This window comes from Suillus subalutaceus (assembly GCF_016647625.1).
Source record: "Suillus subalutaceus strain FC151 chromosome Unknown DFJ58scaffold_75, whole genome shotgun sequence".
NCBI lineage: Eukaryota > Fungi > Basidiomycota > Agaricomycetes > Boletales > Suillaceae > Suillus > Suillus subalutaceus.
The window spans coordinates 147,583-174,228 of NW_024540324.1; the positions used below are offsets into that span (position 1 = coordinate 147,583).

General features: G+C 47.6%; 8 protein-coding genes and 1 non-coding gene across 9 annotated transcripts; 3 read left to right on the forward strand and 6 right to left on the reverse strand.

The window, feature by feature from the left end:
* Positions 1–731: 731 nt before the first annotated feature.
* DFJ58DRAFT_453924 (phosphoglycerate mutase-like protein) lies at positions 732–1,882 on the reverse strand. The gene is made up of 2 exons (XM_041380483.1): positions 1,562–1,882; positions 732–1,510 (listed from the first exon to the last, which is right to left on the reverse strand). The coding sequence occupies exons 1-2, from the start codon at positions 1,751–1,753 to the stop codon at positions 944–946; spliced, it is 759 nt and encodes a 252-aa protein (XP_041242417.1). The 5' UTR covers positions 1,754–1,882; the 3' UTR covers positions 732–943.
* DFJ58DRAFT_795117 (WD40-repeat-containing domain protein) lies at positions 1,764–5,454 on the reverse strand. Its single transcript, XM_041390500.1, has 18 exons — positions 5,230–5,454; positions 4,989–5,169; positions 4,778–4,937; positions 4,620–4,723; positions 4,435–4,564; positions 4,245–4,384; positions 3,939–4,193; positions 3,827–3,885; positions 3,622–3,781; positions 3,421–3,564; positions 3,216–3,373; positions 3,079–3,165; positions 2,848–3,025; positions 2,567–2,799; positions 2,438–2,517; positions 2,312–2,384; positions 2,199–2,264; positions 1,764–2,150 (listed from the first exon to the last, which is right to left on the reverse strand). The coding sequence occupies exons 1-18, from the start codon at positions 5,272–5,274 to the stop codon at positions 2,013–2,015; spliced, it is 2,391 nt and encodes a 796-aa protein (XP_041242418.1). The 5' UTR covers positions 5,275–5,454; the 3' UTR covers positions 1,764–2,012.
* Positions 5,455–6,541: 1,087 nt separating this feature from the next.
* Positions 6,542–10,213, reverse strand: DFJ58DRAFT_795124 (HORMA domain-containing protein). The gene is made up of 21 exons (XM_041390501.1): positions 10,106–10,213; positions 9,979–10,055; positions 9,899–9,930; positions 9,697–9,845; positions 9,574–9,639; positions 9,507–9,526; positions 9,419–9,449; positions 9,210–9,362; positions 9,103–9,154; positions 8,875–9,049; positions 8,423–8,822; positions 8,138–8,372; positions 7,939–8,084; positions 7,830–7,885; positions 7,764–7,772; positions 7,567–7,710; positions 7,454–7,518; positions 7,351–7,401; positions 7,077–7,297; positions 6,984–7,021; positions 6,542–6,926 (listed from the first exon to the last, which is right to left on the reverse strand). The coding sequence occupies exons 1-21, from the start codon at positions 10,142–10,144 to the stop codon at positions 6,713–6,715; spliced, it is 2,373 nt and encodes a 790-aa protein (XP_041242419.1). The 5' UTR covers positions 10,145–10,213; the 3' UTR covers positions 6,542–6,712.
* Positions 10,214–10,222: 9 nt separating this feature from the next.
* On the reverse strand, positions 10,223–11,192 carry DFJ58DRAFT_795129 (transport protein particle complex subunit). Its single transcript, XM_041390502.1, has 5 exons — positions 11,108–11,192; positions 11,005–11,050; positions 10,793–10,954; positions 10,535–10,739; positions 10,223–10,479 (listed from the first exon to the last, which is right to left on the reverse strand). Exons 1-4 carry the CDS (start codon positions 11,126–11,128, stop codon positions 10,558–10,560), a joined length of 411 nt encoding a protein of 136 aa, XP_041242420.1. The 5' UTR covers positions 11,129–11,192; the 3' UTR covers positions 10,223–10,479; positions 10,535–10,557.
* Positions 11,176–12,882, forward strand: DFJ58DRAFT_453993 (uncharacterized protein). Its single transcript, XM_041380484.1, has 6 exons — positions 11,176–11,510; positions 11,558–11,775; positions 11,832–12,046; positions 12,107–12,503; positions 12,557–12,703; positions 12,759–12,882. The coding sequence occupies exons 1-6, from the start codon at positions 11,288–11,290 to the stop codon at positions 12,759–12,761; spliced, it is 1,203 nt and encodes a 400-aa protein (XP_041242421.1). The 5' UTR covers positions 11,176–11,287; the 3' UTR covers positions 12,762–12,882.
* DFJ58DRAFT_454022 (uncharacterized protein) lies at positions 12,814–13,733 on the reverse strand. Its single transcript, XM_041380485.1, has 6 exons — positions 13,634–13,733; positions 13,456–13,584; positions 13,312–13,399; positions 13,164–13,257; positions 13,020–13,111; positions 12,814–12,959 (listed from the first exon to the last, which is right to left on the reverse strand). The coding sequence occupies exons 2-6, from the start codon at positions 13,578–13,580 to the stop codon at positions 12,900–12,902; spliced, it is 459 nt and encodes a 152-aa protein (XP_041242422.1). The 5' UTR covers positions 13,581–13,584; positions 13,634–13,733; the 3' UTR covers positions 12,814–12,899.
* Positions 13,734–13,991: 258 nt separating this feature from the next.
* Positions 13,992–18,433, reverse strand: DFJ58DRAFT_795149 (RNA dependent RNA polymerase-domain-containing protein). Its single transcript, XM_041390503.1, has 14 exons — positions 17,970–18,433; positions 17,781–17,911; positions 17,620–17,716; positions 16,588–17,570; positions 16,347–16,541; positions 16,128–16,300; positions 15,666–16,075; positions 15,524–15,613; positions 15,386–15,475; positions 15,288–15,333; positions 15,082–15,238; positions 14,995–15,028; positions 14,929–14,939; positions 13,992–14,877 (listed from the first exon to the last, which is right to left on the reverse strand). The coding sequence occupies exons 1-14, from the start codon at positions 18,400–18,402 to the stop codon at positions 14,083–14,085; spliced, it is 3,645 nt and encodes a 1,214-aa protein (XP_041242423.1). The 5' UTR covers positions 18,403–18,433; the 3' UTR covers positions 13,992–14,082.
* Positions 18,434–18,519: 86 nt separating this feature from the next.
* On the forward strand, positions 18,520–26,135 carry DFJ58DRAFT_795151 (uncharacterized protein). Its single transcript, XM_041390504.1, has 33 exons — positions 18,520–18,587; positions 18,637–18,778; positions 18,827–18,986; positions 19,035–19,181; positions 19,228–19,787; positions 19,847–19,995; positions 20,046–20,193; positions 20,243–20,719; positions 20,768–20,911; positions 20,959–21,261; positions 21,311–21,535; positions 21,583–21,838; positions 21,894–22,063; positions 22,117–22,225; positions 22,280–22,399; positions 22,448–22,623; positions 22,673–22,872; positions 22,924–23,142; positions 23,192–23,341; positions 23,394–23,539; positions 23,589–23,737; positions 23,786–23,992; positions 24,043–24,220; positions 24,271–24,380; positions 24,429–24,596; positions 24,647–24,772; positions 24,825–25,079; positions 25,133–25,379; positions 25,432–25,455; positions 25,519–25,526; positions 25,577–25,906; positions 25,958–25,967; positions 26,021–26,135. Exons 1-33 carry the CDS (start codon positions 18,580–18,582, stop codon positions 26,035–26,037), a joined length of 5,838 nt encoding a protein of 1,945 aa, XP_041242424.1. The 5' UTR covers positions 18,520–18,579; the 3' UTR covers positions 26,038–26,135.
* A 58-nt stretch (positions 26,136–26,193) lies between these two features.
* Positions 26,194–26,283, forward strand: DFJ58DRAFT_t109. Its single transcript has one exon. It is a non-coding gene; the product is annotated as a tRNA-Ser (tRNA).
* Positions 26,284–26,646: the final 363 nt, after the last annotated feature.

Consider the following 26,646-nt stretch of genomic DNA (forward strand, 5'->3'; position numbering starts at 1 on the left):
ATCGGAGAGTAAGATATCTGCGCTCCTTCTGCATGAATGGCTGGTCGAGTAGCTAATGAGCCTGGCAGCATCCCATGGCTGTACATTGGGTGAAAGTTGCAATCGTGGATCGTCATGTTTGAAGCGACGTATGTACCCGACATCATGATGTTGGAACTTGGCAGTAGAAGGCGTCATGCTGCAATGCAGCCGCATGCATGACATTTTTGCTGAGCGGGGCCTAAGTTATTGGTTCACCATCGACAAACATCGACAACTCACTATTCTGTCGCCCAAGCAACGTTATCTAGGCAGGTGAGTTTAACATTAGTCATCGACTCACTGGCATACTCCGCGTGGGAAGCGAGCCGTCGGGATCGGCACGTGGAACATACAACCGCTGCTAAGAACACTACGTGGCAGTACGTGGCCAGCCTAGAAGTGTTGGTGAGAAATCCACGACTCCCTTGCCTTGGTTCGCCGACTTCACAAGACCCTGAAACTTTAGCCTGTGTTCCACATTCACTTGTCTTCGTGTAAGCTGAAGTGTTCAATACCACCGATACAGCTCAGGTGTCCTGGAAGACAGTGGCTTTCTTGATATCAACCTGCCAAAGTCCAACCTGGGCTATTGCGACAATAACACTGACATTAGCGACTGAACTGATCACTGGGGTGAACATATCTTCAAGGACAGAGATATGATTAGACCTGAGCTTCTGGACACCATAATTAAAACATATACGTCAAAAAATCAAGGCGAGAAAGAGGACAAGCAGCAGAGAAAGACATGAGGTGGAATTACTAAGTGTGTTGGACGTCGAGTGTGTATCAAATTTCTGTTCGCTCTACCGTTGATCTTGCGACTTTGTCTTGATAGCGGGATCTTTCCATCTCAATGTTATTGTCGCTGACAATGCGCGCGGTGGTAACAAAATGGGTGTTCAATTGGCAGAGGCGTCAACTACGATTGATCGATTTCTACATCTACATTTTCTTCCATGACACGCAGTCCACACAAGTGGGAAATATCCCCGTACTTCAATATGTCAGCTTCCACCTCTCTATGCTTCCCTCTTAGAACCGTCCTGTATTCCACTATGGATATGCTGGCATTGCCTAATGTAGGAAGGCCTCTAAGCTTCAACTCTGCGGGACACGTAACATGGTTAGTGGAGATCATGATGTGAAAGAGCGTAGCTATAAACGCCCCGTGCGATGATACGAGTATGTTCCGACATTGGCCCTCTGAGACGTCAGGTTTGGTGACGGAGATGTTCGGTACTATCACCCGATTATACCAAGTGATGCATCGTTGGACAAAAGCGTCGTCCGTTTCTATCGAGGACAAGTCACTCAATCCTGTCATGTCGACTGGCCCCTTCTTGCCTTGCATCTCGCCCATAAACTGTTCAATAAATGACCAACTTTTCAACAGTTCGAAGTTAAATTCGACCCTCACCCTTTCTCGCAACGCGCTGTCTTGGACCAATTCGATGTCAGTGTGGCACTGGAGAATCCTCTCTGCAGTCTATGACATATGAGTTATTAAGTATTACATCGTTTCAAAGTTTGGTCTCACCTTAGAAGCTCGCTGGAGATCACTCGTAAAAGCTTTGTCGAAGGAGACAGATTTGAGCGCCTCTGCAGTCATCGCAGCTTGTGCAAGACCAGTGGCATTGAGCGGTGTATCTAGCTGACCCTGTACGATTCTGTTGCGATTTGAGTCCGTCTCTCCGTGTCTCACAACAAACATCCGAGCAAGGATAGTCATGGAGCTTATGAGGAACTGACCGAGCTATTATTAGGTCTGGTCTGGTCACTTTAACACTGCTGATTAGTTGACTACCTTTGTACAATCGAGACAAAAGTTCACTGGACATCATTTATTCAGTCCATGAACCACCACAATCCGCCCCGAAAATCAGTTATCCATTTCAATCCATGCCGCGATGTCTAGACCCCTAAGTCACGCGAGGAGGTGTATTTGTAGATAACGTATCCGTCAAGCACGCCCAAGAAAAGCGAGTTCATCAAAGCAGTGCCTCAATCTCGCTGACCACATTCCTGATTCTATCGTCAGGGAATGTCGGGAGAGCTGACATTGCTGATTGCAATTCTGCAGATCGTGCAGAATCTAGTGAAATGCCGCGCACGTTCCCGGCATAAACCTTGATCGATGAGTAAACAATCTTGATACGAAATGGAAGGACGCTTACCACGTTCCCCAAAGCAACCAGGGTGCGGTAGGTAACCTCTGCATCATCTGTATTTGAACGTAGCAACTAGGAGTCGCTTAGTTGTTGGACGAGAACATGCTTCTGATAAGTACCTGAAGGACTAATCCAATGTGTTGGTTTACCACGTCTCTAGCGACAGACGTTGTCAGGTAGGCACAAGAGAAACTGTTTCGACATTTAGTTTTTTTTTTCCCTGATGCGGTACAATGAAGTCATACTTGAAAAGGATGGTTGCCAAAGCCACACGCTGAACCTTCGTCAGAAGTTCGTAAGGTGTATGACTGAGCGCTTCGAAAACCTGCTTCCTGTGAGAACCACCACTTTCATCGAAAAATGAAGTCACCCGCCTGCGCGACCCATTGCCCATCTTCCACAGGACTTCCCTCTTGAAAACAATTAGCTACCGTGCGAAATAGTAACAAAATATTCGTTTCTTGAGCCTTCGACATAGCCTTCCCATGTAATCGGACTTCCGTCCAATCAGATGCCTTGAACAAGGATACGAGAAATTGTTCTCGTCCACCAGGAACTGCAGAAGCATCTGCGCAATATGCAGCTACTAATCTGCTTAGGTCCATCACTTAGAGTAGTTAATAAAATGATGAAATCGGCATGATGGAATGCTTACTAGGGAATCTCTGGGACGCCGGCCATCGCTCTAGAATCTGTATGATAGCGTCTGCGTGAGTGCCACTGAGGGGTGGAAGAGAGGATTGGGAAGTTGTCGAAGTGATTTGGGAAAGATAAGTGAAGGCTTCTTCGATGATCTCCAACTCTTCGGGGTACATTGCAAGGGTTGCGGTGGACTGGCATGTCTCAGTTCAGAAGGTTGCTCAATGCAGCTGAATCGCGTGCGTACAATTTCGTTGCGCAGTGCTTCGTCAAATTGGTACAGCTTTGCTTGCATCGCTGATACATTGGCTTGTTTGAAAGAGACAAACTTGGCCTGCAGAAATTAGTACTGAGCTCAACTATCACTGTCTAGAAAAATCTTACATAGGGTATGATTTTCGGAGCTGAAGGTGACACCGAAGGAACTGGAGGTGTAGGGACAGGAGCGCCACTGTACCGAGCTGCACCCGTAAAAGGATCCATATAAGCCGTAGACGGGGCTGACACTGCTGAGGTAGTGGCAGCCTGATATCTTGATGCTCCTGATGGCAATCTAGTACATGTCGTACTACTAAACATCAATGCTTACCGGTATACGGGTCAACGTATTCATTGCTAGCGCCCAAATTGACTCCCGAGGTATTCTTTTCTATGAACTTGACAACTTCGTCGATGTAGTTCGTCGACAAATCATTCTGTTCCAGAAAGCGTTGAGCAGCCACATATGGATTCTCTGCAATGAAAACAAACATCAACTTATGTCCACAGCACGAGAGTATGAAATACTTGCCGGACACGTTGAATGGGAGTTTCAATGGAGGTGCGCCTTCCTGCACATCGACGTCAAACACGTAGTCATATTCCTTGCCATTAAAAAGCTGCTTCCTTCCAGAGCCGACGGCGTCCACAACATCGCCAATCTTCTGCCAGTTTGACGTTGCACTATCCCACTACACTAGCTTAGATGATCATCTCGCCGATTCATAAGTGCTCACCTGATGCGCCTCAACAAGGTCACCATTTTTTATCATTTTCACTTCTCCAGGTTTCTTACCTACGCAATTTTAATTCAACCCCACGAAATCCATGTGAGTAGTGACCGCCAACCTGGATGGAGCAATGCATCTGGACCAGGAAGATCACTTTTCTTGACATCGCCCACTTGCTGCGACGGAAGAGCCTGGCTTGCGATATGATCTTCGAGTGCCTTCAGCTCCACTGCGCTGGCCCAACGATCTTGAGATTCGCTAAACACTCGAACAATACCGTCGCTACAGCCACTGACAATATCTCCGTTGGGCATCGTAGATACAGCCCAAACAGATATCGCTGGATGAACAATCATTTGCACACATTCACCGTCTGATATTTGTGAGTGGATGCCATGGGGTTGGACGCAGTTCAATGACGCACCTCGCCACACCCTCACAGAGCGATCTTCGCCGCCCGATACTATTCCTCCATTCGGAAGAACGGACAGACTGTACACAAACGAGGTGTGTCCAGATAGCGTGTAAACCACATCACCCTGCATTGTCCACACCTTAATCTCACTAGTCCCAATCAACCACCCCATTTCGTCCAAAAATAGCGAGTAACTTACCTATCGTTGGAACATGAGGCAAAGCCTATGTCAGGTATTAGGGTCAAACCACGAACCGCGTCCTTATGCCCCTCATAAGTCCGCATCATCTTGTGTTGAACCCAGTACTTGATGGTTTTATCCGCCGAAGCTGATTGAAAAAGGATCCGTCACTGACCCATCAGACGGTGAATGGTCTCACGCACCGGTCAAAAATTGTTCATCATCAATAGCAAGGACCCCCCAAACTGCTTGTTGATGCCCCTTTAAATCATACACTAGCTGGAATTGTTTCCAGACTTTGGCGGTTCTGTTGTATTCAATATTAGAACAGTACGCTTGCTGAGGAATGGAATATTCTTACTTGTCCCATGACCCAGAGATGATGGTGCCAGATTGGCTAACATTAAGAGCACAGACATTATCGGTGTGTCCCACCAGCGAATATTCGGGATCCTCTTTCTGTGCCGGACCCAAGGCAAAAATATTGACGACCGTATCCTGCCCCCCAACAACAGCGTATCCTACCTTGGGTCAATGCTACATGAGACGATGCTAACCACTGGCAAGCCTACCTTGCGGCGCTTCAGGCGACGGGGAAATATATTGTACAGCATTGACAAATTTTGACCCAGCCCGCAGAATAGATGAAGGAGTGAAGGGGACAGTTGGCGATGGTCGTTTCCAGGAGATCGCGGTGGAATCTCGCGATGCTGAAAGGATGATACTTTCTGTTGGGGAAGCTACTGCACGAACCTATGAAAGTAACAATCAGACGAATCCCTCCGCAAGAATTGCTGGATTGGAGGAACCTACATCTGACGAATGAGCTGAAAGTGTGGCTGATAGCTTGTAAGGCATCGGACGAGCTCCTTCACAGCCGCACAGAATCAAATAATGTAGGTGGTGGACGAGAGACCACAATTGAAGGATAAGATTACTCAAGGAAAAAGCGGGCAATCGCGTCAATGAAATAAAGGGTTAGAAATTCAGAACAGTCGAAATATAACCACGGTCACGGTATCGCATGCTGTACCAGGCTGTACCTGGTATTTCCTGATCTTCGTCGAATCATTCACATAAGCAATCAATTATAGCGAAACAGATTGGATTGTATACCCCATGTAGCTAAACCGAGCGCTGCGCACAGCGCTGATCAAAGGACCAGGCTAGACCATACTTGTGAACGTAAGAAACCATTGCCCACGGATGTCACATTTGCCAGCTTATAAAGTTCTAGACATGCATCGATAACTATAATGTGCACCACACTAACGAGCCCCACAGTCGTGAAATCGACAGCAGGGAGATACGGAGGTGTAAACTATGCCTTGCACCATTACTTCATCTCCTGCGAGGGCCTCCCGATGCAGACCGTCGACTGTAAACTTGGAGTAAGTACGACGAATTGCCAAATCGTGAGGGGATGAAAAGAGGGTGCTGACAGATTTCGTATTATTTATCACTTATCAAATTTAGGGCAGGCCTTATTGATTTATTCATACAGAACGCTGAGCCAAATATGAAATTAGACGTCTAGTATGTACATAGCTTGCGACTTGAGGCAAGGTGTGCACTTGTCGTGGTCTGACAAGTTCGTAGTAAAACCAAGTTGTTGAATTTATATCTTTAACCTACAAGAGGTGCAGCAGGATTCAAAGTTTCCCCGAGACGGTATTACCTCACCGAAAAACAAGATGGGCAACCGTGAGTTCAACGTAACAATAAACTAGGGTGTCGTGAACGAGATAGGAAGGGGAAGACCACACGCTGATACGACTTCGACCCGTTCACCGTGGTATGCGCGAATAGATCGAAGATCCAGGCAGAGGGCATAACCTGCGGCGTCTGGACTTCAAAGCTACCGCATATTTACCCTGAAACTATATCTGACTGACTTGGCATCAAAACTTGAAAGAAGAAGTTATACTTGCTTTGAACCCTCGAAGCTTAACTTTGTCGGACAGTGAGCACCGCTGAAATTCTGCGGCTGTCTGGACTTTCCGGGCGCCTTTGGCAACGGTCTGAAGGAGACACGACGGCACGGATGTGAAAATTACTGAAATCAAGCGGCACGAAATACGTTGCGCTGCTGTTAACAACTTGCAAAACTCGCACGGGGAACCAATGAACGCGGACAAATTTAATCGAATGATGCTACAATTCCCAGCGAGTGGAGGGAGTACACAGCAAGACTAGCTCCGAGAAACATGGAGCGGCACATCGACATATAATCAGTTCTTCCATGAATCGAGCACTGACCACAATACAGCGTTGCCAAACGTCTTCATGGAAAGTTTCAGTCGCAAAGATCAACGCCTGAGCCGATTGATATTTTGACCCGTTTCCCGCGGTGCACCAAATCCGTTGCAGCTTTGCGCTTTTCGGCTTGATGGGCAACTGCTAGCGTGAGGACATTCTGAGTCGCTTCTTGGGTTTGTGATTCGTCATCAGAAGAACCTGCCCGCGCCGTAACCTCAGGACGTAAGTTGGAATCTACAGTTTCAGCCGAACTATGTGTGGGTGTCAGCATATGATCAATTAGGTCTCATAGACAATGATGATCCTACGTCACTGAGGTTTGTCCTGCTTTGGATTTACATCGCGCCTAGTAGTGTTGACTTGCATTAGCAACGTAACATGAAAATATTTAAATATCTAACCGTATCAGATAGGCCCATGAGGCGATTCTCGACCTCGGTAAGTGGGTTGAAGTAATCAGCGTAGGCCTTGGATCGTTTCGCCTTGGAGAGGAAGACATATTTGGTTTTTTGAAGCTCCTTCTGCTTTTTGGTTTTCGCGCCTTTCTTGCCCTTTTTCGCGTGGGAGCGGGTAACACCAATGCCTAATTCATCAGAGACGATGCTTTCAACCGCAATAAAGCCTAGAAAGGCATTTGCGTTGAAAAAACCTGGCACATACTAATCATACGCCTACCTTCCTCTTCTAGTCTCGTCAGAAGCTGACCAACTAATGCAGTGTCGCACCCTTTGATAATACATGAAATTGGAACGAGGGACAAAATCAAAATTGAACTGACCTGTGTGCTCCCTGAATAGTAACGCCGAGGATGGCTGATACACTTCATAAATTTTGATAGCCCTCCTGAAAAAAGGTGAGTGATTTTGACCCGAGGAACAAGCCACCGCGTACCTGAAGAGGGCTAGGTCTTTGTATCGGGCGATCATATCAGCATGAATCTTCCCCGCGATAATGTCCCACTCGTGGGAGCCGCGGAGACGACAATCAAAGCACATAAATTGAGAAGGGAGACGCTTATCTCGTGCACCGTGATATCTAAGTCATATTTAACGAGATATCACGCAGTCAGAAAGGAGGTGATTGCGCACCCCATGCACCTAGCCAACCGGTCTGTGTCAGAGGGCTTCATTTGTACAGGATACGAAAATGCGTACCAGACGTGGAACCAACGGTTGCAACCGCCCTCACACAGTAGAGTAGCATCGTCAATCTTCCAAAAGGGTGAATTGACTTGTGTTTCTTTTCAATTCGCTGTGTACGCACCGATATCCCGCAGTCACAGTCAAGTTGGCCTTCATCTGTCAACCGCCCGGAGCCCTTGGAACGTTTGTTACGACGAGGGATCTGTGGACCAGTGATACCTGAATTGCAGGATGGTCCCGGCACCTCCAGGACCTGCGTCTCCATATCTGTAATAAATCAATCACTCGATGCAGTACGACACGCTAGATAGATGACATGCCCAACATCTCTGAATCGGGCGCAGTGGGCACACCATTCCCCATTCCAAGTAGATCCTGGAGGTACTGAGTATCAACCTCTTCAGTAGAGATAGCGGAGGCAGAGGCAACATCAGAAGCAGGCAAGGACAGAGCCTTATTCAATGAGGGAGCAGGTATCGGTGACCCCATGACAATCTCCTGAGTAGGCGGGATCTGCTGTGTTTCCTCGATGTCATGAGCGGCCTTTGTAATGTTCTAACGCGATGCATCAGTGAGGTAAGAGAAAGAACTGATGAGTGACAAACTAAGTCTCCGACACGTATCGGGGTCGACTCCGGCATACCATCATACTGGGCATGAGCGCGCGACGAAGTAACATTGACTTGAGAAAATGGTTGGACCCCTCCATCTTCGCTGCGTATACCGACGGGGGCCATGACTACGTCGCCACCGAACCTAGACAAAACAATGCCTTCGTCAATTACCATCTCGCCCTCAGCATCCTCGTCTTCATCTACGCTCCAGACGATGTTGCGCTCCAATGCATCTTTCTTCTGCAACTGTGCGTCCTCTACTCTAATTCTTGCCTCTTCAACTGGAGTCAACCTCGGGGCTGTGTGAGACGTGATACCCGCGAATGGCGCATTATTGTCTTCTGATATAGAAGGAAGATATGACGATACTGAAACTACTTTCATGTCGAGGCTGAATAAAGAAGATGTGTCCAAGTGAATGAACGGGAATTCTTGGTGCTTACCCATGCCATCCTGCGTTCACTTGGCCGATACTCGTTCGTTCAGGTACTTCACCAGTCCCATGGGTAGTAAAGAACCATCTGTTGGCTTCGGCATCTGCCGCCTGGAAATGAGGGGGCTGATAGTCATCAGGGGCATCTTCGTTGAAGAACAACTTGAAATTTCCGTAACGGTTTTCTGCGCGATAGAGTTACCGTCGAACTCGACAAAGGAAAGATATTTACACGCACTTGGAAGGTTTTCCATCTGATTGATAGTAGTTATAAGCGACTTGATCATTGCCTGAAACAAAGCGCTTGAGAATGACATGCTTTCAGTTAATTGAGGATTAGTGCACCTTAACACTCCTTTTAACCTCCCCAAGAGTCGGTATCTGTCCTTTCTTGAGGGCTTCAGAAACGGGATCTGGTCGCGCAAGAGACATCTTCGACAATTGATCTCCAAGAGTCATGATGGGTATGGCGGTGCGACTTCCAGGCAGCTTGTGGTACTTTGCGTCCCTCGTCCATTTAGTACAGTATATATATGAAAGCCTCGGGCACTCACGTGAAAATTGAAGGTGTAAGCCTCCACAATGCTGTGCGAGTAGCCTGTCAGGGAACCTAGCAATGATCGAAGGCTAAAATTGACAAACTTGTTAGGATCTTTACTGTCCTATACTGAACATCAGAAAAGAGAGACTCCAAGTACTCTAATCTCACCAAGTAAATGCCGAATATAACTTTCCGAAGGTATTGCTTGTCTATGGCCTCAAATATGCCGTTCTCCTGAGAAACATGGATATATGCGCGTCTATCATGGAGAATGGATGCATATATGCGCACCAGGTAGTCGATTATACGATCCCCTTCATTAGTAAAACCTCGGTTGAGGGTCATGATCGTGACACCACTGATTTTCAGTCCGGTAGTATCTGACGAGAAAGAGCCAGATGAAGAGGAGGCTCGTCCATTGTTTTGAGACGAAAGTCGATCTACGTTTAGTTTTGTTTGTGTTCATCGATCGCTGTCTGTAAACTATACTCACATTCGCCGAAGTTCTCGGCCGGTAGAAGACCCCTGAAATTGACAGGTGAGATGAGAATGGGAAGGCTATAGTAAGCACACCTCAAGTATGCTATACACCCCAGACCAGCTTTGAGCAAAGTCTGTACACACTCCAAACTTTGCTTGTTGCTTATCGTCTGAGGAACAATCAAGTCCAGGCTGGCGACAACTGGTGGAAAGTTAATACCTGAGTTTCTGTAGTCGCTATTGTGCGTTGCATCTGCATGGCTGTTAATGTGCGTCTGAATGTCTCAGAACTTTAAAAAAGAGTCGTTGGTTTTGACTTGGATGACAGGGGACGGAAGGAGATGAAGCAAAACGTTGGCAAGACGCGACGCGTATTTGTATCGCATGTGAGATAATCACGTGAGTCATAACATGAATTGAGAACACAGGGATCGATCCACTAGCTAGTGAAGTAGTAAGTTGTAACATTATAGACAATCTTGCGATTCAATGGTCGAGGACAATATGTCAGTTATTGAAGCTTTGAAGGGTAGGAAACTCTCGAGATCAGTGGTTTGAGTCGACAGCGTTACAAATGTTGTATCAAAGACAATGCTATCTATCACCCAGCCATCAGACTTGCAACATCGAAAAAACACATAGGACTTACGTTTGATACGAAGCTTTATAATATCATGGTTGTCCTGTGCCGATAAGGCTCGTAATTCGTGTGTCAAACCCCTCGCTGCGAATTGGCATCTCCGGAGTGTGAAATGGATTCTTCATGACAGCGTCTGCATAGGCCTCGTACACTTTCTGAAGAACCGAATCCGCTGTTGCCTCCGCCAAGGATGTGAGAAGAACGAATTTGGTTCCTGTGAAATACCAATGTAAGGGAACTAGCTGTGACGCGCGTCACTTCAGGCACCTGTCGCAGTCAACAAGATGGTCATCTTAAACGTCTCCCCTTCAATGACCTGTGCACCTGAGCTTGAACCAGTAGGGGATAAGCGGCTTGTAATGGCGTGAATACCATGCAGAGTGCCAGCGAGGACTAAGTACTCGTTTGATGTGAGCTGAGCGAGGCCATCTGAGAAGGACTCAGTCATGGACAAGGCTGAACTTTTCATTCTCAACAACCTGCGAAATTGCGCTGGTAGACCAAGCCACCAGCTTTGTTAATGACCTTTTACACCTTGCTTCAGCATTTGTTTGAATAATTACTTGACGAAAGGAAACTTACCCACAGGCTAAAGATTGCCATTGGCGTGAAGTAGACTCGGAGAAAGTATATAGCCAAAGCGATTTGTTCGTGTTCCACGGGCTACGCCGATCTATCCCAGTCGACACTGGCCCTGGATTCGTTTTGCTGGTAATCAATCTATCCAACCGTTCACCATCAGGCTCTCGCATTTTCCAGTCAATGAAACTTCGGCTACACTGCCAGTCTTCATTTCTGAGCCTGCTTCTATCGTTTGTATCGTGGTGCACACTAACGATACAAGGCTCGACGCTCGGGCAACGTGATTTCATCCAGTTGACCTCGGAACAAATTTTGGCTCTTGCAACCGCAACGGACCCAGTCGCAAATGTAGACACCAACAATCCCGCTTCTCATCTTTCGAAGATCCTCATACCGCGCGCTGGTATGTGTCTATTCTACTTCCCAAGTTAACTGAGACAAGTGTAACAGTGGGTAGTGACAACATAACCCTCGTTCGTGAATATATCGTGTCCACTTTGAAGGTTTTGGATTGGTACATTGAAGAAGACACCTTTACCGACAACACTCCCTATGGCCCCCGTTCTTTCACCAACATCATTGCGACGAAAGACCCAACCGCCTCGCGCCGTGTCATATTGTCTGCGCACTATGACAGTAAATTTTTCCCCAACTACCCATATAATCAGGTGTTTAGCAGAGTTTTCAATTATCCATCCGGGCAATTGTACACTAAGCCCATCAGTTTGTAGGTGCGACAGATTCCGCAGCACCATGCGCAATGATGCTCGACCTAGCAGAGACTTTGAACCCCCTTCTTGACCAACGTAAACAACGTCTCGAGGACGGATATGATGATGAAGATGAAGATGTGGCAGACACAACCCTCCAACTTGTGTTCTTTGACGGCGAGGAGGCCTTCAAAGATTGGACTGACACAGACTCTGTTTATGGGGCTAGGTCAGCCATTCTCTCGAGGAAAGCATACCAGCACTAAACCAATGGCGTACTTCTGTTTAGACATCTCGCAAGCAAATGGTCAACAACTTATATAGCACCTAATTCTAAACGACGGTTGCTTGGGCACGCAAGTTTGACGGAGTTATCGACTATAGAGCACATCATCCTCCTCGACCTTCTCGGCGCCCCAAACCCAACAATACGATCCTATTTCATCGACACAGCTTGGTTATTTGATGCCATGGTTTCTGCAGAAACTCGGCTCAAGGATGCTGGTGCTCTTGATGGAACTGAAACATCTACGAACTTTCGCAGTTTCTTCTTGCCTCGAACGGGTTCTGGGAGTCAATATAATTATGGGTACATCGGAGATGATCACGTACCCTTTCAACAGAAAGGTGTCAACATTCTTCATGTCATCGCATATCCATTCCCGCCTGTCTGGCACACTCTTCGCGTTCGTTATCATTTTCATGCGCCTGACATTTCTGTTGACCCCACATTCTCTAGGATGATGCATCAGCACTTGACGTATTAACTATGCGCCGATGGAACATGATACTACGTGTGTTCATGTCCGAATATCTGAATCTTCGGCCCGAGATATTACAACCATCCCCCACGCACGATCATCTACAACGTTCTGCCAGTGAATTGGTGAGATTCAATCTAAGTCATTGATGTCTCAAGCTCAGTAAATTATGGAGCCCAGTGACCTGGTTATAGAAATGGGTTGATGGACCAAGACAAGATAACTTGATTCATTGATGCAAGGCAATGACACAAACATGTGCGAATTGCGAAGAGGGAACACAAACTGAAAATGTAAGCGAAAAGCGTTGGATAACCATGTTCACAACGCAAGGACAAGTGCTTTGTAATATTTTACGAGTCCGGAGGCATCCATAGCGAGCTGCGGGTCGGTGGCGCGTTAAGTTTCGTTGTTGTTTGAAAGAATGCATCAGTCTCGGACCTTGTGTTTTTCTCGTGCATCATCAAGGCTTGTCTTTGCCTTCTCCATCAGCCTCTTTCGTGATTTACGCGTTTCCACGTCCGATGCATGGGCTGTGCACAAGATCATCCTGGGTATATGCGCTGTGAATACGCTAGGACTCACCTATGGCCTTCATCGTATCTACACGTTGTATGCGCTGGTGAACGACATCATCGAACAACGGAGAGTACGCTGCACATAACGCATAAATCTTCTCCTTGGAGATCAGTCAATGAGAGAGAATACTTCGGCCGTTCTCTATGAAACTTACTTCATCGGCCTGGAGTCGCGCTGACAAGTCAGAGCGATTTGTTTCGTGCTGCTCCTTTATACGGGCCAGGGTGGCCTGTGCCGAATTGCTTTCGAACGCAGAGGAGGTATTGTCTATCATGCAGAAGAATGCTGAGCAACTTACATATGGGCATCAACTTCCTCGACGAGTTTGGCGCTTTCTGTCCGAGTAGTCGCGAACGTGGTTCTCACCCTAGCTTCCAACGAATGAGGACTATTAACCTTCTTGTTATTTGGCAAAGTTGGCATCCTTCTTGGCAAAGTTCAGTAGATTGTCATAGCAAGCAGAAATGACGACCAACCAAATGCTAGTTGTCTACCGCGACCAAGCGGTCAAAGATTCAAGAGACACAATGGTACCTCAAGGCATACCCGTAAGTTATAGAGTTTATCCTTTCACTAATAATGGACGCGATAAGCGGGCTTGGTGCAAAAACAGTTACAACCTATGCATGGGCTTGTATCACGACAGACGGTTTAGTGCCAACGCAGTGAGTGTTCCATTATTAGGCCTTCTTACCGTTCACCGCTCTAGTATTTGGATACTGGGAGCTGGACAAAAAGTCGACGTCGACGATGATTAGCTGGTATAGTATAGTGGCAGTGAGTGAATAACTTGGGTGGTTTCTTGATCAGACTCGGACGCGTCTGTGGCAAAGATCATGTGACCTAATAACTCATCGGTGCCATCTTTCCTAGTACTCCTCTAAGTACGAACTGAGCCTATACATTGTACAATGATATCGATATCCTAAGCTGATGTTGAGGGCAGTTCCTGCAACTGCTCCAGGCAGTCCAGCACGATTCCCAACGCAACCAAACCAAAACTTTGCGCGCCATAACCCTCTTTTCCATTCTCGCGACTCTCTTTTCCATTCTCGTGACTCTCTTTGTACTTCTCGTGACTCAGCGCCCAAGCAGACCACCCGTTCTCTAAGCCATCCCGCACTTCGTCGAGCGACGCGTTCTTCATACTCTCCGGTAGCATTCTGTTTCGAATATCGTGAATGAGGACCGAAATGCATTCTCTCATTGCATATGTCCGATCATTTTTAAATCCTTTTTGAGAACACTTTGCAAGGATAGTTCCGACGACGATCTCCTCCTCGAGCAGGCGCGCACCGGGCACTCGTGAGAGTGTGTGACAGGTTGCAACGTAGATGAGTTCGTCCATGTATGCCGAGTATATACTATTCATTGAGACCTCGAGTGTCGAAGGTCTCTCACGACGCTTTAGCTGTCGTTCAACTAAAGGACGAAGTGTAACGGAGATAACATCACTCAGTGGCTTTTTTAGCTGCTGAGGAACGTAAGTGGGTATATCGTCGAGCTTGATGTTGCGATATAGGTGGCCCAAGGCCCGGTCGGACTCGTAATAATCTGTTGGTCGGGGAGATTCCACCTCTGCTGCATGCCAATCAGGTTTGTAGGGGATGAGGCTGCGAGGAATATCTTCGATGTTGACCTTCCATCCGTTCTTTGGATAGTCAACAGCTTGGCTATGAAGGGCAGCAAGCTTCAGGCATGCCTCGTTGAACGTTCCGTCCTGTAAATAATCTGAGTTCGAGCTCTGCACACCTTTGATGACACCACGTACGCTAGCTTGATCTGTGGTGAAACATAGTGAGTTGGGGTGTCTAATCCTTGTAGAATAAAAACTTGCCTGCAATAGTGATGTGCTTGTCGGACACCAGCCCCTGCAGTCCACTTGAGCTATCGAACAGCTTACGCTCACCCGGAATTGACGTACCACAACATCTGAGTTGATATATTCCACAACAAAATTACACACGTCATCAATTGTGCTGGGTCGTTCGATCGTGAAAGGTTTCCCCGAAGGATAAGACGCTGGATCATAATGATCTGGGAGGATCAAGGGTGGATGCTGTATAATCTCATAGAGATCGCTATAAATTATGAGTTTCAGATCAGGGCAGAGGTGGCATTTCTCCTTACCCGTCAAGATCGCCACCGCCGAGCGAGTTTGGCAAACAAGTTGCGCCTATGGTTGAGGATATAGGTAGACGGAAATTTTCAAACACGCGTGCACCTACCAGTGGATGAAAATACAACAACATTCTTCAGATGGCCAAAAAGGCAGAGTTTATCACTCGGAGGTTTTCCGATGGCATATGACTGCTGAACTAGACTCGAGTTAATTTGCTATCAGTGTAGCGCAGGCAGGTACTTACCGTCGCCTGGATGTATGACAGGACTCCTCGAGACCATACAAGGCCCATGAAGCCATATGGGCTCATTATCCCCTGGCTTGTGAACACACGCTGAGGGGGCAGGTAAACAAGTAGAGCGAGCTGTCAGAAATGAGTGGCATACCATATATCTTACCGGGAGGCAGCTTGAAGACGTTCGTGTGGCCTTTTTTCTCGTAGGCAGGCCCCTCATCCGTGACACCCATCAGCATGTAGCTGTTAGGAATTGGAATGCGTGCATCATGTTTGACTGCTCGCAGTACGTGGTTGATGGCACAGGCTCGTAATTGTGCCAGAAAGGGGGTGTCAATGTTCTGTTGAAGATGTGTAGGGCTCAACTCTAGACCGAGGGTGTTAAGTCTCCGTAACGTCGATGCCAGTCGGAAAGATTGAGACAATCCGTGGCTTTCCAAGAGCGCCGCAAAGAGATTGACTGAGTCGTGAGCTGTGCGTGCTTCCGCAACAACCTTTTGCTGCAGCTCCATAAAGGTATCTTTTGAGGCACCTCGGTCTTCTAGAACTGTGACCAAAGGTCTGTGCAAGTCGCTTGAGCATAAAACTGAAATTATAAGGAACTTGTAGATACCTGTTAAGATGAGGAGTGTTGGGTTTTACGACGGGACGAGCAATCTCTATCATAGCATATTCTTCTCCATGATCCTTGAACTTGTTCATACTTTCTCGCAGGCAAAGTTGGATTCCCTTGAGTTGCTTGTCAATAGCCACGACACCTTTGAAGCCAAGGAATCTGATTTGGTACTGTAGCTGTGCTTAGTACAGTACTTTCGAACGTGAAACCACTTACAGCCGAAGGTTTCACTGCATGCGCACCACCATCCCGCCGAGCATTGCAGAGAGTTTGCCAGATTAAATCACCAAGTTCATCACTGACGGTGCCGACACCGTCAGAAAACATAACACCGTTTTCGACGATATCAGGCATTTCCGACCACTGCGAGCGGTGGATCTTGACCGATGGATCTGTCGCCGTAAAGGCTTGCTGAAAGGCTATTTAGAGGATATATTGACGGAAACAGCTGACTCACAGCCATCCGGGCAGCATACTTCGAGGGGGAATGGATGCATCCGCCGAAGTCTCCTAAGCTACTTCTTATCGTGTGCGCGGTGACCAGTCCTTTGGTGTCGTGCTGGAAGGAGCTAACGAACCAAACAGCATGCTCCCTCAATGCAGAGGAAGAATATGCTAAGAAATCGAAATGTTTTCCCGCAAGCTCAAAACCATCCTTCAGCAAGCCTCCGACGCGGTGCCTGACGAAGCTCGCCCCATCTACTTCCCTATCCCAGCGATACTGGAGACGATCCTCGTCACGAAAGTCGACTCGAATGAAGTTGCCTTCATAGCCTTCGTACTCACGAATAACGCGATTCGATTGCAGTATGTTGGGCCCTTCGAGAATGAGCCGAGTCGGAGTGACTGTAACACGATGACAATAAAAGCGGCCAGCAGGCGCCTCGGGCCGGACATTCCCGAGCTTCTCCTGTACCACCAGCTCGAAGCACTTGTGAATTGTTTGGCCTGAAGGACGAGCCGCAGCTTTTTTCACAAAGTATCGCATGATGGCTGCAGCAAATGGCCGGTGACGCCGAATCAGCTCATCGATCCTAGGGCGCAAATCCTCGAGTTCCTTTGTATTTGCAACACCATTTCGGAGTAGGGCCTCGATCTGAAACGCTACAGGCCAGTTTGAGCTCAATGATATCAACCATCTTTGCACCAAAGCCAGTTTTTTGCTCGTGAAAAATCCCTGGCAGTTAGCTTCGATGCTGACTCCGGAGACCGGAGGACGAAGCTCTGCGATTTTACAGAACTGCTGGAACTTATCCAGATCTCCTCGTTCGGAGAGGATGATGCGTATGTGGTGAGCGTACGGAGCAATTTGCGCGTGACCTGGATGTATAGCACCAACACGTTCGCGATAATTCTTCTTATCAGAGTATGTTCCGGTAAGGGTTCTGTTAAAGTCCTCTCGTTCGACGATCGGTGGTGTGAACAAATCGAAGCATATGTCTGAAGGGATTTTACATTCATATCTTCAAGTTATGGGCGCCATACTTACATTGATTACCAAAGTCATAGCCCACAGCCATTTTGTTGATATTGGTGAAGGTAACGATAAGGCTGTATAACAATTCGCCTCGCGCCGGATCACCAACCTAGCCAAGCATAGGATCAATACGGGGTGTGGTTCCTATATTTGAAATGAAATATATGCCAAACCTTCGCACGGATTAGTTTGTGTTCGTATTCGAAGTTCAACCACCCAAGCCCGTCGAGAAGATTGGACTGCCATTCCACACTGAAGGCACGTGGGTCTGATGGGCTAGCACCTTGGGGGCGATAGAATGTGCCTATGAAATAAGTTCATATGATCCAAAGGCGACAGGCAAAAGGTGTATTATAACATACCGATTTGTAGTAAAGCGATTCGAAAATCAGAACTTAAGGCATCGATCTTCTCCTGCCGTTTCTGAGCGATATCAGGGTCCACATAGGGGGCCTTTGCGAGGGTGACTAGCATATTGTTTGGGATGTGCTTGGTTGTAGGGATGAATTTCAGACGCTTTTTGCCGACCTTGATGGTGACACCATCTTCGCCGTCAACAAGCCGACGGAATTTCAGCCCTACGTCCTTAGAGGGCAGCTGAAGTGACCCGAAGCCTTTGTTCCGAACGCCTCCGCACTCGTTCTTTTCGAGTGTGACTCTAAAGTTGATGAGACGCTGTTGCGCATCGGCATCCGACACAAATGGGCCGGGGCACGCATGCAGAACCTCTGCGATCTGTTTTGTGACCTCGTATTCAGTCACTCCAAAATCTACGTTTCGAATGATGAACTCCATGAAAACGATGAGGGCACACAAGAGGGAAGAAATGATAGATGGTCAACAGATAAGCTCAGCCACTGGAATGCCTGAACTGTTCGGTTGCTAAATATAGACCTCATTCTGGAACTTGCCGTTTAGCCCAACCGCACTCATCATCATCGTTTCTATTAAGCACTGCATTTCACAAGAACGATGGACTGGTACGTCACTCGACTTCCCGTTCGTGTTTCAGTTGACAATGGTATTTAGCCTGGAGTTAAACATCCGACAACGAATTTTATCGGACCTAGCTACCCTCCAAACGGAAACACAAGAGGATATCCTCACTATTGGTAACCTCTCCAACGCCCAGCCGGCACCCAATGGTGACTTCGAACCTCGTGCATTTATGGTACGTGCCCGCTCAATGTATGTAGGTTCACTTATTAGAAGGGCACAGTCCGAGGCTAGGGCTCACTGTAACATTGCTTTTGGTGAACTTGTCGTAAATTTTCCGGAGGAACATATCGCAAAGCACATTGATACCCTCATTCCCGTCCTAATGGATCTTCTACACGACGTGCCACGTATGGATTTTGACCGATGTCTCTCATGGGACGGTATGTCATTTCTCGCATGCTGTGGTCGGTCCCCTGACCGTTCATCAGAGTGGGCCCTCCCTGACCAGTTGGTCTTCTCTACCGTTTCCGCCCTTCTGCGTATCTGTGGTGCACACGCAGAATACGCAGACAGAGCTGTCACGTCCATTATCACTTTCGTCATCGACATCGTTGAAAACCTCAAGGAGTCTAGCTGTAAGGACTTCACTTGTCTTTCGCAAGCATTCTGACATTTCAGTAGCAATAGATGTGCTCACACACCTCACGCCTTCTGTTCACGGACTGTACCGTGCAATCACTTCTACTCTCTACCCATGGACCGCTTCTCAATGGCGCCGTCTTTCCGAGTCCCTCCAGTCCCTTGTCGCAACTCCCGTTCTTGAGCGAATCAATCGTCTCCTACTTGACATAAATCAGGAAGCCGAAGCTACCTCCATCGCCTTCTGCCACACCTTCATCTCTCGATACATCGCATTTGGACGCCCACTGAGCGGGTACTTTACTGTTTGCTGTGTCATGGAGATGGAATGGACTGTGCTCGCACAAGCCCTCGCGAGTGCTCCTCTCGTGCACAAAGGCCAAGTGCGCGAAGCGGCTGCAGCGAATAAAGCGTGGGTGAACCTCATGAAATGTCCTGCGAAGGATTTGGGATTGGAGAATGATGAGGAGACGGAGAAAGCTCTTAGGAATGTCATCAGAGATGCACTGCAGTGCTTTAGTGATTTACTGGAGCAGATTGAGGGTATGGAAACCGAGCCTCCCGTCGATACTTATGCATGGGAGACCATGTCCGAGAGCTTGGTACGTTTTTCTTGTATGTCAATTGACCAAGTGTTATCTGACCTGTCATTCTTGAATAGAAACTAGCATCTGTCTGCTCTGTTGCGCTTCGAGAGCTAGATGAAAATCTTCACACTCGCCTGACGCAGCTATTAAGTGACAGTGCACCCATCCTGGATAATCTTGTCCAGGAATCGGCGCTCAAGGCTACGACGGTGCTTGTGCGAAGGTTAGTCAGGCTATGAAACGCGCAGCACTTCCTTGACTCATCTTTTACAGCTTCCCGAAGATCGCTCCGTCCTTTGCCATCCATCTCCGCCGCTTCGTCACATCTCCTCTTTCGATATTCGAGTTCGCATTTAACACCGAGAAGCGTGCACCCCCACCTCTGACAGCGGCTGCCAAGTGCCTTGCGCTTTGCATCAAGGTATGTCTTTCCTCACCCGGTTTTTCCAATACACCCTAAGCTTTTCCAGCTGTCACCTGGTGACGACTCCATCATGTCCAACATGTACTCTCTCCTCAATTACATCGCTGCAACCTCCAAAGAAATAACCGAATCATCCTCTTCCAACCAACTCCTTTCCAACCCCCTTTACGCCTCCTCGATCGCCTCTCCCAACGATAATGTGACCTTCCAAAGCGACGAAACAGGACTACATGGTCGCTCAGACGAAGAGAAGCGGCTCATCGGGATCACGACCATCTCCGTTGTCACACGCCTTGCACTCGAGTTCCATACTGCGGGCCAGGAGGAAGTCACAAAGCTCACGATCTCGATGTTGTTGCAGCGCTTACGGACTTTGGAGCCGACTCTCGAGGCTGCGATCGCGTATAACCTTGTGGATCTTGCGCTCGTAGCTCCCGAAGAGTCGTTTATAGACGTTGCGCATGCATTTTCGTTAATCAATCGCGCCACGAACCTGGAGGACCCGAGATTCTCTAATAACATGGTATGTATGGAATTATAAGTCAATGGTGCGCGTGCTGATGAATAGCAGGTGTTGGCCGCCCAGACGAGGCTTGCACGGGAACTGGACCAAAGACCAGATTTGTATGACGTATACTTGGTTGAGCTGCTCACTCTCTTCGGAGACAAAGGTGTTGCTATCCAGAACGTGGCGACGTCTGACCGACATGTCAAGGTGAGTTTGCTCATATTTTGCAATATTGCGCTGAACATTCGATTCAGACAGAAGAGATGATCGAGCAGCTGGCCTCTTTGTTGTTGCCGATCGAAGCGCTTCTTACCCATCCAGATTACTCTCCACACCTGGCCGCTTCGCAAGAGCTTACGGGCCTCTTCCGGAACATGTGGTTCCTCTGCGTCCTCTTCCACTTCACATCTGGCGAGGAGAAGGGCGCAATGACGTGGCTCATGCCTGCGCTGGCGAAAATCGCAACGAAGACGCCAGCTCTGGTGCTCGAGAATGCTCATGATGCAGCGAGCGAAATCGAGTATAGCACTGTCATCCGGCATGAATATGCACATTCTGTCAGTGCTGCGTTGTTTGGAAAGGGACGATACTTGATGATTTTAACAGGTTATCTCGAAGCACCGGTCGTTCCTTACGCGCCATATTCCACATCGCACAAGCGAGATACGCTCTTTGTCCCCGGGACAGGTGATCTTCTTGTTGATGATGCAAGACGTCGAGAGTATGCGATCTGCTGCTGGTCTCCCGTATTCCCTAGTGTCATACTTCACGAATGGCAGCCTGAATCGACAGAGCTATCTTATTGTATGCATGGAATCTATAGCTGACAAGGTAATGTTCGTCTTCAGATATGATGCGCTGAGCTAAATTGTCAACAGGTTATGCGTGGATGCATGGGAGAGATGAATTCCCAAGCTGTGGAACAGGCACTACCGGCCCATCTATCAGAGGAACTTCGCAAACTGCTTGTAGCCAGCACTCATCGCATATCTCGTGCTCGGGATGTCGCTGCAAAATACCTATTCAACCTGATCACGTCGTTTCCTTCTCTCATGTGCGACCCGCCACTGGTGTATGCAATCCTTGAGTGCCTTACTCTTCTCCGTCATGCATGCGAGAATGAGTTTACGGACGAGGGTAACAGAAACATGATTCTATTAAGCGAATAGCTGACGTTTAATTCAATTGCAGTACAACCCAGTGTACGAATTCCACTCTGAGTGCACCGGCATCACGTTGCAGCTCACGGACGACTATAAAGTACGAAATGATATCCTTGGACAGCTGCAGCGCAATGCCAACACGTGGTTTGAACTCGCACTCAGCCGGGCTCCCATTAAGCTCCAGTCGACGCTTCAGGTTCGTTTTGTTATTGTCATTTGCAGCTCTTTTCCTTCATGTCCTCTGTACAGAAATATCTCACAGCTACGCAACCACTGATTGGTGCGGACGCTACTGAGTTAGGAGCTTCTGTTGCCGAAATGTTTGCTAAGGCACTTGGTCCTGTGCACCGACAACTTTGTAGGTGCTCGGTTTTAATTAACGTACAAGTATTCTGATCATTTTACATTGTAGCTTCTCTGTGTAGCCTGTCAAACTGGAAGTCTGATCGTGCACGCGCTCTTGCCAGCCAATTTGCGAACAAATGTTATTTTTCAGGGGAGGTTGCTGGTTTGCGACTTGCGGCTCGCAAAAGTAAGTTGGTCTATCTGATAGATGGCCGGGTGCCTTAACGTTTGCAAGATCAAGATTCGCTGGATAAAGTAGCTCCTCAGATGCAATGCACTGGCGTCCAGCCTTTCAAGGACAAGATGGCCGATACGATGAATGACATTCGGAATAAACGTAGCTCTTTAACCGTTCAAGATCTGCAGCGTCTATTATTCCGTTGTGCAGCGATTCTTATATCGTTGGAGAAGGTCAGACCAAGCTTTATATGTTTCTGGCATCCGTTCTGACAATTTCTAGTGCGATTACACCTTGGTACATTTTCTGGTAGCTCTACCGTTTGAGGTGTTCACCCCCTCTGCGGTCGCTGCGGGTATTGAAACGTGGACGTGGGTCATCGCGGAGCGCCCTAACATGGAAGTGGTCATCATGTGCGAAGTGCTCACGTCTTGGTTCGGGACTGTGAAGGAGCGGAAGGGCGTGTTCTCGGCCTCATCAAAGTTTGTCAAATTTTTGGCATTTTAAATTCCCGTGTGATTGACAACCCACAGCTGTGATGATCCTTTCTACCATCCCATCAATTACAGTCCAACTGACAAGGACGAAATCGATCGAGCAACGACTCATGCTCGTCGGCTGCTCTTGCCGCATACCTTAGTTCTACAGATGTTATTCAGTCGATTGCAAGCAGCTAGATATTGTCGCTCGACTGTGATGTTCCTCATCCAGAGACTTGTTTTGCGATCTGCGCAAGCGCACAAGTTGTTTAGGTACGTTCATCAGGTCAACTGTTCGAAGCTATATTAACAATTTGTCCAGTACTCATCCGCTAGCTCGAGAGCTACGCTACACGTTCCTTCTTTTTGGACTGGAGACGTTGAAGAGCTCACATCTAGATGCTGTCTGCGAGTGTATGTTGCGCGAAAGTCTGTATCGCACGGCATATTCGTGGTTTGCTGTTCGGCCGCAGTTAGTATATTTCCTAGATATCAGTGTTTGTGCGAACGCTTATACTGTCCAGGTGGTCTTTTGGAGCCAATCGAGTGCAGGTTGACGCTGATATCAAAGTCATGTCCGAATTTCTTGTGCATCTCCAGGGTGACTCGATCAAGAATATGACATCTCTGTCGAGCCTTGCTCCTCATCAGTCTGCGTCAAAGACGTCTCGTGAGCGCAGCCAACGTTCTTTTCTTCGCGTTGAACTAATCGGTTGTAGTTTATGCCGCGCGCCTCAAGAATATCAACCAGCCACTCCGTCTTCTGATAGAGAATGAGATATTCAGACTTACGGTCTGGGCTAATCCTAGCAACGAAGCGAAACGAGGCAGTGACCTTCATGGCTTGCTCGAGCGCAATATGCTTGAGGTAAGCACCTTGATGGTTTTGCGAATGTCGTTTCATGTATTTCAATAGTCGACTTGGCCTGGCATAGTCCGAACAGTGTGGGAGGTAGACCCAGCCATAGCGGTCTATTTGACCGAACGTTTCAAAAGCCCAGCAGCTCACGCTGAGGTGCAGAATCTGGTTCGGTCCAACGCTAGCCTGGTAGTCAATACTCCAGAAGCTCTACGATTTTTGATTGGGGATTCATTCCGAGGTGGACAGAGACGAGAGCTGAAGGTGATTTCTTTTCTGCGATATTGTGACTCGACAGCTTACGTTTTTGTCAGTACATTATCGCGTGGGCGCCTGTCACTCCCGTGATCGCTGTTACTTTCTTCGAGCGACGACACGGCAACGATCCGCTCTTGCTACAATACGCCCATCGAGTCCTGAAGCAACATCCTGTTGACCTAACATTCTTTTTTGTTCCTCAAGTCGTCCAGGCCCTTCGGATTGATGACCTTGGTGTGTATTTGTAGCCTTCTGCTGTTATGGTTTCTGAATGTATGCTTTAGGATATATCGCGCAGTTCATCTTCGAAACCGCAAAGGTGTCTCAACTCTTTTGCCACCAGATCATATGGAACATGAAGGCCAATTGCTACAAGGATGATGCTGCCGAGATCGTGAGTTCGATGAATGTTTTTGTCTCTGCTCCACTGACACGAGAGTAGGAAGATCCTCTGAAACCCGCGCTAGATCGGATGACTGATATGGTGGTGGACTCGTTGTCTGGTGATGCCCGTGCCTTTTACGATCGGGAATTCGGATTCTTCAACAAGGTAACCTCGATCTCTGGGAAACTGAAGCCCTTCATCAAAAAGTCGAAACCTGAGAAAAAGGCGAGACCTTCAAGGATTGTCCTAGGATATGATTTAACGTGTCTTTACAGGCAAAGATTGATGAAGAGATGGCCAAGATAGTTGTTGATATTGGTGTCTACCTTCCCAGTAACCCAGAGGGTAGTGTTATTGACATTGATAAGAAGTCCGGTCGACCACTTCAAAGTCACGCTAAGGTGTGTAGATCATTCTTTCGCGTATTTTTTGCTCAATACAATTTCACCGAAGGCACCGTTCATGGCTACTTTTAAAGTGAGGAAGGAGCGCATCACCATTGATTCCAACCCAGAGTCTCTTTTGGACGGTGCACTTGAGAAACGCGAGGAGTATGACGTTTGGCAACAGGCTATCTTCAAAGTTGGCGACGACTGTCGACAAGACGTGTTGGCCTTACAGATAATCGCGATGTTCAAAAACATCTTTACCAGCATCGGTTTGACCCTCTATCTCTTCCCATACAGGGTTACCGCAACTGCCGCTGGAGTGAGTACTTTTTCATTTTCATTCACACTGGGCCACGCTCACGCATATCATAGTGTGGTGTCATTGATGTGGTGCCAAATGCAACATCTCGAGATGAGATGGGAAGAGCCACAGTCAACGACCTTCTTGACTTTTTTATTTCAAAATACGGAGGAGAAGAGACCGTTGCATTCCAGCGTGCTCGCCTCAATTTCATCCAGTCTATGGCTGGATATTCCGTTGCTTGCTATATCCTGCAAATCAAGGACCGTCACAATGGGAATATCATGATTGATGGCGACGGGCATATCGTACATATCGGTAGGTTTTACCTGTCTAAGAGTACGGCAAGCGGCATTGAACTTGATCCCAGACTTTGGATTCCTATTCGATATAGATGAGTTCTTCATTTTCATGACTGCTGATATACTTACTGACTTCGTTCTTGTTGTCTATCTACGTCCTGGAGTAAGTCCTTATCATTATACCATGAGCAGTTCTCTGAATATACTTCGCAGGGAGTCAAGTTTGAACCTAGCTCCTTCAAGTTAACCCATGAGATGGTAGTTCTAATGGGTGGCAGAAATTCTCAAGGCTACGAACTGTTTCAACATCTGACGGTGAAGGCTTTTCTCGCTATCCGACCTCATGCAGATCAGCTCGTCAGCACAGTCCAGCTCATGCTGGGAACTGGTCTCCCGTCCTTCAAAGGCGAATCGACTATCAAGCGCCTCAAAGATAGGTTTGCGCTTGGGTTGAATGAGCGTCAAGCTGCCGAATGGATGATGGGTATAATCCGCAATGCTCATGAAAATGTGAGGAGCACAGCCTACGATGAGTTCCAACGGGTGCGTGATTCTTGCTTGCGATCATTAAACATTCTCATATAATTTTAACAGATACAAAATGGTGAGTCGGATGTATACTCAATGCGATCCCTTTGGGGCCTGAGGCGTTTACAGGCATACCGTACAAGTAGTAAATACTACTCAAGGTCAATGGATAGTATCGAATTCAGATATAGGAATGTATGAACTACATTTTAAGGCCTGGGTGCATATTTTCTCAACAAGCATGCATCACAATGTAAGAATGCAGGCTTGCTATGATGGCGCAGACACGGCAAAGCGGTGGAGGCACTATGGCCGAGTGGTTAAGGCGAGAGATTCGAATGTGTGATATCTCTTACGGTTCCCGTGCGCAGGTTCAAATCCTGCTGGTGTCGTTTTTGGACGCATCGCATGATATGATTGCCCATAACAGATGGTACGTCTTCTGAGAGGCTTAGTAAAGGAGTATAAAGAGTGGCACGACTGATCACCATGTTTGGAATCAACGCACTACCGAAGGAACAAGGGTCTGCCGGACATACCAGCCCGGGAACAAGCTTAGCGCAGTCTTCGACTGACTTCCAATCAAAGTCTCACGTTTTCGAAGTGAAACGAATTTACCTCGAAATCACTTCACTTCGGCGGCAATACTAGCTTGAATGATGAGATTAGTAGTCTGGCCAATCGATAATGGGCGCTTCCAAACGCATGTTCATCATCTATTTAAATAATCCTCATTGCAAACATGCAGCAGGCGC